This window comes from Leptonotus elevatus, chromosome 18, assembly GCF_054856555.1.
Source record: "Leptonotus elevatus isolate MCC_2025b chromosome 18, RoL_Lele_1.0, whole genome shotgun sequence".
NCBI lineage: Eukaryota > Metazoa > Chordata > Actinopteri > Syngnathiformes > Syngnathidae > Leptonotus > Leptonotus elevatus.
In genome coordinates this window covers 16,056,916-16,069,055 of record NC_141256.1, presented here as the reverse complement: position 1 = coordinate 16,069,055, position 12,140 = coordinate 16,056,916, and the positions used below count along the sequence as shown (strand labels likewise).

The 12,140-nt window shown below is 40.8% G+C and overlaps 1 protein-coding gene across 2 annotated transcripts in view; it reads left to right on the top strand.

Moving 5' to 3' along the window:
- Positions 1-12,140, top strand: part of galnt14 (UDP-N-acetyl-alpha-D-galactosamine:polypeptide N-acetylgalactosaminyltransferase 14 (GalNAc-T14)) — a 49,833-nt gene that overhangs the window by 28,685 nt on the left and 9,008 nt on the right. For both annotated transcript variants that reach the window (XM_086061578.1, XM_086061577.1), the window contains exons 3-6: positions 1,015-1,113; positions 6,744-6,811; positions 7,934-7,999; positions 10,408-10,529. In XM_086061578.1, coding sequence (XP_085917704.1) covers positions 1,015-1,113; positions 6,744-6,811; positions 7,934-7,999; positions 10,408-10,529 — 355 coding nt within the window. The remainder of the gene's footprint in view (positions 1-1,014; positions 1,114-6,743; positions 6,812-7,933; positions 8,000-10,407; positions 10,530-12,140) is intronic.

Below are 12,140 nucleotides of genomic sequence, written 5' to 3'. Positions count from 1 at the left end.
TGTTTCAAAATGTCAGCCATCCATCGGGCGCAAGGTAAAGGCCAGGTCGACTTTATGCTGCGTGCGTGCGTGCGTGCGTGCGTGGGCGTGTGCGTGTCTTTTTGAGACGAAGACGTGTGCTGACCCAGCGGCAGCAGCCTCCACTTCCACATTGTTGTCGGCGGTATTTTAATGAGCTGGCTGCTCATTTATTATTCATGTTCTGCGGTGTGAACACGCGTGTGTCACTTCGGGAGAACGAGTGTGCGCACGTGTGTGTGGGCGTGAGAGACTTGCCTGGGAAAAAGTAGTGCTTTGTATCGGTGCTGTCAAAGTTAAAGCATGCTTTAAAGCAGATTCATCGCATTATTAACTCATTCACTGCCATTGACGGCTATAAACGTCAAAAATTCATTTGAGTTGTTTCTATGAGTTTAACTTTTTTTGTTTTGTTAACAAGAGTATGAAAACCTAGACATAAAAAAAAAAGATGATCAAAAATTAGGGGCGTCAGGCGATTACATTTTTAAATTATAATTAACTCACAATTAATCACAAAATTTATATCTGTTCTAAATGTACAATAAAAAAAATTCTAGGTTTTTATACTCTTGTTAACAAAAGTGGAAAAAATGTTAAACTAATAGAAATAGTTCAAATGATTTTTGGACGTCTATAGCCGTTAATGGCAGTGAATGATTTAATTTTGAAAAAAGTATTAAAGTGACATTCAGAATATTTGTTCATGTCAAACTATCGGGGTCATCCACCCCCCCCCCATTTTGAATTATGCAAATAATTAACTGATTACAAAAAGAGGATGAGCGTGTGTGAAGACGTCCTCGTAACATTAAATGCCGAAAGAATTCAAAAGAATTAACACATAACAGGTGCTCTTTAAATTTAGCAGGCAAAAAATGTCGATTAAAAAAGGCTTTTTAATGAAGCGATTCATTGTGATTAATCAAAAATGTTACCATGTGATTCGTCTGATTAAAAAATGTCATCATCTCTACTTCATATGTTTGTGCGCAGGTGCAGCGAGTTGCACTACGACGCCAACCTTCCGCCGGCTTCCATCGTCATCACCTTTTACAACGAGGCACGCTCCACCCTGCTGCGCACCGTCAGGAGGTACGCACGCACGCACGCACGCACGCACGCATTTGGATGTTAGGGTTCAATTCTGACTTTTATTGTAAAGAATAGGGCCCGCCCGCCGATGAATCGGTGGATTATGGTTGGAACTTTATGTTCTCGTATCCATTTTTTATTTATGCCAGGATATTTGATCCTTTTAGGTTCTGTCAGCTATCGAATATTTTCAGAATCGATAATTCCATCGAATAATCGGATAAAATTTTACAACTTTTTTTTTTTAAAACAACAATGAAATGGGTTCAGTTTCTGGTTTTCCAAAGTAAAAGCAGATGTTTGCAAAAGTTTTCTTTTGACCAAAAAGATAATCAGTCTGCTCTCGTGAAAGTATGAATGTAAAATGGAATGTATCAAATGAAATAATAAAAATTTAATTAAAAATTCTGTCAACAATATATTTAGTTGAACGCAGCGTTTGTGGGGAATATGAAAATCCACGAACAATTGTATTATATATATATATACAATATATATACAGTATTTTGTAAACTATTGTGTATATGTGTGTGTCTGCGTCAGCAAAGCAAAAGACAAATTAACGCACACACATTCACACATACTTGCCTGACCCCCAATCTGTGCACCATCTTTCTTTTCTCTCTCATTTTGATGGTATCAGCAGGTCCTCTCTCACGCACACGCGCACACGCACGCGCACTGGCCTGAGTTCAGCTCATTATAGCAGCCAGTGTGCAGGGACGGACTACTCCTGACTATCACAGAGGACATTGTGTGTGCGCGTGTGTGCAGTGCGCGTGTGTGTGTGCGCGTGTTGCGTCCTCCCCTGCAGGCCTTCTTAAAGCTCTGCAGTTTTCAACCAATTAAAAGACAATCTGTCTCCCTGGGACACGCAACTCCCTTTGCTCTGCCTCACGTTCTCAGTTTGTGTGTGCGCGCGCGTCTTGTTGACTCGGGAGCTGAAACTCTTTTTTTGCCGGCTTTTATTTTTAGTTGGTGAGTTTGCAGGGTTTGGCGCAAACACAAATTGAATGCGAGCGAGCGGGCGAGCAAGAGGGGGGAGAGAGAGTTTTCTTGAAGACATTTATTCTTGTAATCATGACTTTTTATGGATATTTATTATTTTCTGCCTTTGCAGTGCGGCGCCCGAACATTTCCTATTTGCATAATTTATGAGTTGAGGCGGAGCAAGATGTTTGATTCTCTTCCACACTCGGCGCCTCCGCTAATGAACGTCACGAAGAGAAACGCACATATGTACAGGATGTACTGTATTATATATATGTACAGTATAGAATCGCGATTGTCGTTTAGTACGACTCAGAATCGATCTTAAATGCCCCCAAATCGATTTTATTTCAATTATTTTAAACTGTCTTGCCCTTTTGGTTGTGTGTGCCTTTATTGGGAGCGCTCTTCATGTTGTACACGATTTGGCCACTTAGGGGCAGTGTGGTTCCGCGCGTTAAGTTGTAGCCACATTAGAGAGTAGAAGGACAAAAATCCCGATCAAGTTATTCCAATAAAAGTTGGGTTTTTTTGCAGCGTAGGAAGAGCATATGCCGGTAAGTAATGTTAAGTTGCTTCTCTGTAAACATTCCTGAAGCGTTTTGTATGAATAGCCGTTCGTTTGAGGGCTGAAAGTGCCGCAAGTTGCGCGCTAATTAGCATTAGCGAGCCAGACTGGAGTAGATCATGACGATTCTTTTTTTATTTTTGTATCATCTGTAAATTGAAGCAGAAATCATTGTCAATCAAATCATTTTTAATCAAAACAATTTCTAAATCGAATCGCAAACCCAAAAATCGGAAATGAATCGTGAAACAGTCGAAGATTCCCACCCTTAATGTACAGTTATAAAAGTTTCACTCAAGTAAGTCTGATTGACTGATATTTTCAAATCATGTTTTTCTAATATTTCACTTAAATGTAGCCACAATGTATTGATTTCACTTTTGGGTTTCTCGGTCTTGTGAACGCGATGGACAATAAATAAAAACTAAGAAACAGTTCTCGGAGTTTCCATCCAATTGTTTTAACTTTTTTAAGCGAATTTACTGAAAATCCATCTGTTCTTCTTTTGCGAATATTGAGAGGGGACTCCGCCGCCGTAGGTGGCGCTAGAGATGTGATCCACCAGTAATTTAAGAGAAGAAGACCAGGAAGCTAATTCAGGACTTAAACACGGAAATGTGACGCGCCTGATGGCGAACCGACCGGCTGACGGACGTTCGTTGCTGGAGGTAACAACAACAACAACAACAACAACAACGCAACTTTAAATAACTTTAAAACGGCGTGATTAGTGCGGGAAATTAACGATAAAGAAGGCGCTACGGACGAGGCACGGGTGCCGCAAAGTCAAAACGACGTAGCGCGAGGAATTTGCTATATTTATTTATTTAACTGTTTACTATCCGCAACCAGTTCCGGTTCTACCAGCTGGGATAATGACCCAAATAGTGAGTGAATGAATGGATGGATGTTTATTATTATTATTATTATATTTCACATCACTGCAGTTAATGCAGAGCAGTGTGTCCAGCATAAACATTTCAATATTTCAATTCACATACTCACAACTTCTCCCCTAAACGGATACTTGACTCATTGAGCCGTTTTCAGCAGCCAAAAAGATGACATTATAATACTGTCTGTCGATTGATGATGACATCATCACCTGTGCTGAGGATGTCATCTTCAGTCGACAGCGAGTAGAACCATTCGTTTTTAAAAGGTAATGAATTGTACATGAAAAATAATGACATTATTATCCATCCATCCATCCATTTTCTGTACCGCTTGTCCTCACAAGGGTCGCAGGGGTTGCTGGAGCCTATCCCAGCTGGCTTCGGGCAGTAGGCGGGGTACACCCTGAACTGGTTGCCAGCCAATCGCAGATGACATTATTAATTATAGACAAAAATTGTACTGCTGAAAATGTCTCAAGAGTAAAAGTATCCCTTAAAAGTAGTTAAAATCAGCAAAGAAAAAGTCCTCTTTTATAACTTTCTTGAGAAGTTGGCGTGCTTTTAAGTCATTTTTTTTGCATGTATCTAATCCTTTGATGTTTTAATTGAGTCATTTAGTAACGGTGTGCTGAAAGAAAAAGATAAAACCTGCGTTGTCTCTTTCAATTTAACGGGATAAACCTCACGTTGCGGCTCCGGGGGGGGGGGGGGGGGGGACGCGCGCTGGCTTTGATTCCCGCCGCACGTTGGCATCCTGCTTTTAATAAAAGACGCGCTTTCTCTTGGAGAGGCGGGGGGGCGCGGCGCGCTTGTCGATATTTAATCAAGCTGCAATCTGACAATTGATCGTCTCATCAGAGGCGACGGCGGCAGGGTGGGAGAAGCGGAGCGATGAGATTAGCGTCGCGTTTTCATGCTTGTCCTCTCAAACAAGCTCAACTTGAAAGCGATGATTTTCTCTTATCAGAAGGTCACCGCTCGATTTGTGATGGCGCCGCGGCGGGATCGGCGCCGGCGCCGCGCTCTCCGGACATGAGGTCCGCGCAAAGCGACTCGTGGCACGCGATGCAACGCTAACACTTAGCATTGCTAGTTACAATTTGAGAAGCAATGGATATTTGAACATGTTATTTATTGGGCAACTTATTGGTGGCGGTGCAACAATTAAAGTGATTCATTGATTATCAAAATGAATCGACAACTATTTTGCTAATTAATTAATCGTTTTAAAGCTTGTTGAAATTGTAGACATTGTCAGAACTTGTTTCTCAAGAGTAAAAATTGTGTAGTTCGTCGTGAAAGTAGACTCTCTTTTCAAAATAAGGCATTTGCAAACGTCTTACTTTGAAAAACAGTGATCAGCATTTTTGCCGATTTTCTGAGAGACCAGTAACTGAATCCTAATCAATTTATGTTTATTTTATTGTTTTGAAATGATGTCCTGTTTTTGGGATAAAAGGAGGAAAATTCATCAATTCATCCAAAATGTTCAACCGATGAATCTGATTATTAAAATAATTGTTAGTTTCCGCCCAACTTAAAACACTTCATTTCTGCCTCGCCCTACTCCAAAAGCACATCATCGGCGACGGCGAGCTCTAAATGTCATCGCCGAGTTTGAAAGTCGTCAAGTCGACTCGTGTGTGTGTGTGCGTGTGTGTGTGTGTGCAAGCGAGCGCGAGAGCGTGCCGTCAGATTTTCCTCCTGGAAAATATGCGCCTCGGTTGGGAAAGCAAGCGGCCGACTGATTTGTTCCAAATCAGCACTTTGCCGTCCTGTTAGCCGCCATGGACTGTCTGGCCTTTGCTTGCACGCCGGCTAAATGTTGGGAGGGGTCGAGGGAGGCAGGCAGGCGGTAAATAAAAAATACATAAAATAACTCGCTCAAGTCAAGCGTGGGTCGCCACAGTGGGCGCCATCTTTTGCCTCGTTATGACGATTGTTTGGATTCATCTCAGATGAGTGAAAGTTCGTTCGTGTTGATAGCATGAAGATTTCAACTCCGCGTGTCTTGTTATTTGTCTTGTTAAGATCTGACCTCTGCTTCTTATGTTTGTATTTCTAGCAGCGGTCGCTCGCAAACATCCCTGATGAGGACAGACGGTGGGCTTGAAAATCTGTACGGCAATTGATCAATAACACCGGTTGCTGATTGATATTCCGATTCTTCCCAGTCCGCTCTGATGCTCGCTTATGATCAGGGATGGTCGATAGTCGATACCATTAGTACTTTTGATGCATCAAATTTCCCCCAAAAAACAACGACCGTTATAAAGACCTACAATATATATCCCAGTATAGCAAATTTCCTTAAAATTACATGATATTGTTGGCATATTTTTATTGTATTTTTTCAATTTGTTCATAAAAGACATATTTTGTATAGAATACACAATAAACTGAATTTCAAAAATAAAATACAAAATTAAAATAAAACTACAATTATAAATAATTATAAAATTAAAATTATTTAAATTAATTAGTAATAAATAAATAAATTAAAATTAATTAATATTAAATTTAAAATTATAAATAAATTGCTAGGTGCAAAAATAATAATAATACTATAAAAATACACTAGTAAATTATTATAATGTATAAAATTACAATTATTTTAATTAATAATACAAATCAAATCGACAAAAAAAAAATCTATAAATCAAATTGATTCAGAAAATGAGTATCGACATCCAGCCCTAATATCGACACTTTTATTGGCTTGTTTATGTTTAACCCAGTAAAGTTTGACTTAACATGCTTATAATTAGAATTTGTTGTCTTCAACTGCATGAAAAGCGTGACGTGAACGTCACTTATTATATTCAGCCCGTCATCTCGGCCGTCATCTCGGCCGTCATCTCGGCCGTCATCCCCCTCAACTGCCGGCGGCGGCCTGAGCCGAGTGTAAATATTGAAAATAAAAGCCGTGCTCGTACAAAACGACATTTTCTCATTTTGCCGGCGTGCAACTTATGAATTTTTGATGTCTCAATCTTCAGCTTTTAATGAAATATTTTCTCTTTCCCGGGCGACAGAAAGCCAACACGTTTCCAAGGAGGGAATTCAGCCTGACATTTTCCTTGTCTGCACTCAAACGACACGCACCCACGCGCGCGCACGCGCGGAATGGATTCGTAAGATGTGTGTGTGTGTGACGCCATGCGTTTCTCTGTCAGTGTGTTAAACAGAACTCCTGTTCATCTCATCCATGAGATCATTCTGGTGGACGACTTCAGCGACGACGGTGAGCGCGCACGCGCACACACGCACATACATTATATGCAGAATGAGCTACACAACTGAAAGTGTTGAATTCTTTCAAATTCGATTTCATTACCGGTATGTCATTATGGTACAATTATTAGGGGTGTCAAAATGAGTGAAGATTAATATAATAAATAAAATAAAATAAAATATAAAAAATGCACTGAACTGTCACCAACATCTTACAAATGCAATTATGCCATCTAGTGGCAGAAAAATGACCAGCACAAATCAATATTCCACTCGTTTTTTACAGTACAGGGCAGGGCATCTTTTTAATTTTAACTCAATTTTATGAATTATTATGAAATGTGACTAAAAGATGCAGCTATATTTCTATTTATTTAATATTTTTTTCATCTTTTATGTTAACAAGAGTATGAAAAAAAAAAATATTGTGTTAATTTTCGTGTACATTAAGAACAGATATAAAATTAAAATGTGTGATTAATTGTGAGTTAACTATTGAAGTCATGCGATTAATTACAATTAAAACATTTAATCGCCTGACACCTCTAATATTCATATAAAGTACATTACACAATTTTTTTCTTAATAAGAAACAATATTACAAAATGAAAATTTTCTCATTAAAAATACAGGCTGGAACGGATTCATGGCATTTCCATTCATTTCAATGGAGAATGATTATTTGAGCTTGAGCATTGTCCAGGAATGAATCCAACTCGTATCTCGAGGCGCCTCGATACAAAAGTACACACGGTCGCTTGCTCGCACGTGTCAGGTGCAAAGTCAGCCGTCTAATTTGCGGCCATCCAGCTGCGACCGCTCGTCCCCGGGGACGCGTCCGCTCCTTTCGCCGTCCTTCCGGCTGGAACGAAAGGACAGCCCGCAAAAGGAAGTAGAACAAGTTTGAGTGCAGCAATAATGAGAGAAAATGGAAAATATTGTCAATAATAGATGCTGCGTGTAAACAATGAAAATGATGCACGCTGCAGGAATTTCCATGATAACAAAACAAGACTCGTTTACGAGCAAACGCGCACCAACCCGAACCCTCGTCTTGTCGTTCATTTTAATCATTCATTCCCACACGCGCCGCTTTGTGTGTTTCATGTTGTTGTGTTTTGTGTTCTTTCAGGGAGTGACTGTCAACTTCTCACCAAATTGCCCAAAGTCAAATGTCTGCACAACAGCAAGAGAGAAGGTACGCGATTTCCTCATTCATGTCGTTGCTTTAGAAAAGATTTAAATAAATATAAATAAATGGCTGATGATGACGTTAACCAACGCGTTCCTCCAAAATGTACGAATGCGTTGCGTCACCTTTTCACACGCCTCATCATGTGACCGTCCCGCACCAAACAGAGATTTGCGTTTCCAAGCAGGGAATTGTTTGAGTTTAGATCGGCTAGAAACACAAATATGAATTCATATTTTTGCTGTTGACAGAGTTATCGAGCTTCAATAACACAACATCAAAACAAAAACATGTCATCGTTGCGTGTCTCAAGTAATAAAGACTAGTCGGTAGTCTTAAAAAAAAAAAAAAAAAAAAAGTATCCCATTTATGATTAGTGAAGTGATAAGTTAGAAAAGACTCAATAGTTGGGTTTCCATCCACTCATTTTAAATTTTAAAGAAATGCGAAAATAAAACTGAATGGAAACGCTACAAATTCTAAAAAGGGCGTGAAAACGTTTTTATGCTTAGAAATTAACTGGAACCGAATGAACTGGAGTCGGCACTCCCTCTAGTGGACAAACTGTGCAATGACATCATCCTGTGCGATTCGGTTTAATCGTCAAAAGGACTCGTATTGCTGAAAAAAATTGCTCGATTATATTTCGCTGTGCTCATTAAAATACGCATTACAACAATTGTTATTTTTCCAAGGAAAGACTGGAATTTACCACGCAACATATTTCAAATCGTACGTTTGCCCTTTTCCTTCCTTGTTCACCTTCTTTGACGACGGGAAGGCGTCCGACGCGGTGTCGCTGCCCGCTTTCATTACATCTCTCACACACACACACGCACGCACGCACGCACACACACACACACACACACACGGCCAATTTACCAGTTTGGCTCGTTAGCGCTTTATGACTTCAGGTCTTCTTTCTCGATTGTCCTTTCAGTGCTCATAAATACACGCTAAGCCAATACTGCATGGCGCGCACGCACACACACACACACACACACACAAACATTAGTTGTAAAAAACACCTTCATGTACAAAGTCGCCCATTCTTCATTGTTTCGGTGTGTGTGTGTGTGTGCGTGCGCCCAACCAGAAAATAAAGCCTTATTGAGGATGAAATGGGATTTTAAATTGGCTAAGCCTCGGCCCAACGGCACCGAGGGAAACTTCTGACAATGTCACTGACACACGCGCACGCACGCACACACACACGCACACGCCGAGTTACATGTCAGTGAATATTGATCGGAGCATTTAGTTCAAATGGAAGCGAAGACGGTCTTACCTAACAAGCTCATTTCCACACGCACCCACACACTCAGACACGCGCACATCCGAGACAGGAAGCGCTGACTCACTTCCTGTCTCGTGCAGTGCGCCGGGGCTTGTTAAAAGGTCGCATCCAGTCGGAGAGGCGCTCGCTCTCCCAGGAAGTCTTGAGTGCGGGCTCGGAGATGAGCGGCTTGAGCTTCTTTTGCTTTGGGGGACGTTGACCAAGATGGGGAAAGATTAAACCATACAAACAAAAATCTTCTGCCGTATCTCAAGAGGACTGGAATGTGGACCATCGCAAGAAGAGCCTGTCGTGAGAACGAGTTGCCGAAGTCAAAATGACATCACAGTTGCTCAGGTGGTCTCAGGAGACAAACCAATCACAGCGCAGCTTCAGAAAACAGGTGACCTGTGATTGGTTGTTGCCTGAGACCACCTGAGCAACTGTGATGTCATCTTCAGTCGACATCAAAATGGCCGCCCCCTGAGATGGATAAAAAAAAAATGGCTGGATTTTGATGCATAACTCATATTCCACAAATGTAATATTAATCAGAATGTCAAACGCCAAATCTGAAATGATTTTAAAAAAAAATCAGTTTTTCCGAAACTATTTTCACAGAAAATTCAACTCTCTATATTTTCAGTTTCAGTTTTTTTTCAAAGTCTAAATTCATTTTCAAATTAGAGCTTGAAATAACTACGAATGGAAAATTGCAATTTGAATTTTTAGAAAATGGCACAATAACCTTCACATATGTAATTTTCCCAGGCCTGGTTTATGTTCAAAATTTCAGCCACCAAAATCAGCATAATTTGTAATGGTTAACAGTGCGTCGCCATGGCAACAGCCATGGAAAATAATTTTTTTAGAAACGACTTCAATGAATGAGACTTACACGTCCACACATCTCCTCTTCGGCCAATCAGCTTCTTCGTTTTTCAACATGTGACATGGTGGCTCTATATGGAAAGCGGAATCCTGCAAGTCTTTGGCGTCTGAGAGCGATGAAAACATTGAAGTTGCACTCGTCACGTACTCCATAGATGAAAACATAAAAAGTCAACAAAAGCCAACAGACTGAAATGCAACTGAACTGAATTGAAAACAAATGCAAACTGTCTTCCGCGTGCGTCAGGTCTGATCCGGTCGCGAGTTGGCGGCGCCGACGCGGCGACCGCGAAGGTCCTGGCCTTCCTGGACAGCCACTGCGAGGTCAACAAGGACTGGCTGCCCCCCCTCCTTCACAGGATCAAACAGGTGGGGGACGTCCTCCTCCTCTTCTGGTCACGAAACGCGCCTCCGGTGGATTCCTCTTCGTGCGTCTCCGTCTTAAGTTTCCCTTTCGAACCTGAGCGCGATTTTTCTTTTTTTTGCTGATATCAACGACCTTTCCACTCGGAGGCATCCATCTCAAAGTGCGCCGTCCATATTCATTCTCAGTGCGTGTGCGTGTGATGAAAGAGTCATCAATCACACGGGGGGGTGGCGGCCTGCAATTTGTATTCACATAAATGTGTGCGTTATTGATCCCGGCGTGTTGAATGTTGTAACGTCTGGACAGCAGGGGAGGGGAATTTGCAGCCAGAACCAAAAAAAACCCAGACGTTGTCCGGGCCCAAAATACGACGAAAGTCCATCTCGTCTCTGCATGATCAAGTTTGATCAATATGTTATATATTTGATTTGACCTTGTTGCTCGAGATATAAATAAACTCACCAAAGTATTAGGAATAAGTCTCAGCAGTGTGGATGTAAAAAAACAAAACAAAAAAAAACATACTTGGACTCTCAAAGACACTAAAACCTGACCAGGCCGAGTCGAGTCTCAGAAATTTAGAAACCTGACCTAGGCTCAATCTAAAAGATCTAAAACGACCAAAACTGACCTTGTCTTAAAATTGTAATTCTGCTTCCTGGTTTCCTGGAGACAAGAAAACATTGACCACATTTTCCAAATGCTAAAACCGGACCTTGTCTTAATCTCAAAGATTTAGAACCCAGCCTAGGCCTGATTTTATAGACCATAAAACCTCTCAAATCTTCAGACCTGATTGAGGCTTAATCTCAAAAAACATGTCATTTAATCTAAAACTAATCTCGAGGATTATGATCCGAGGAAAACCTGACCTCGTCTTATTCTGGCCTAAACATACCACAAAGATTTTTCACACCTGAACTCGGCTTCATTTCAAAGACTTCAGATTTGACCTGGCCTTAATCTCAAAGATGCAAAACTTGACCAGGACTTGGTCTCAAATGTTTAGAACCTGACCCGTGACAATTTTCAAAAACTGTTTGCTCAGTCAGGATTTGAAACTGGCCTTGGCTAATCTCAGCCTAGGATTAATTTTAATGACGTAGAACTTGACCTGAGCCTAATGTTTAAAACCTTTGACCTAATTTAGGCCTCATTTTAGAAGGTTTCGAACCTGACCTAGCAATCATCCCAAAGCCACATAATATACGACCATGGACTCATTTTAAAGCCATATAATCTGACCCAGGATTAATTTCACAGACACTTAAATCTGCCCTAGGCCTGTCCGTGTCCCCGTGGATTTCACCTTCCTTGGTTTTCTTTGGTCCCCTCGGGTCTCCTGGTGTTCGGTTTAGGTGAACGGTATAAGATTTTTTTCTAATAGGTTTTCTGGTGAGCTAACAAATACACGCACGCACGCACGCACATACACATACACACACACACAAAAAAATAATAATAATAAAAAAATAATAATAATAAAAAATAAAAGAGCAATGATGATGACATTTCCGAATGAGCAATACTGAGCTCTTAAAAAAATAAAAATAATCTGCCCTAGGCCTGATCTCAAAACTGGTTGAACTTGAAAAATAGAACTTGACCTCGGA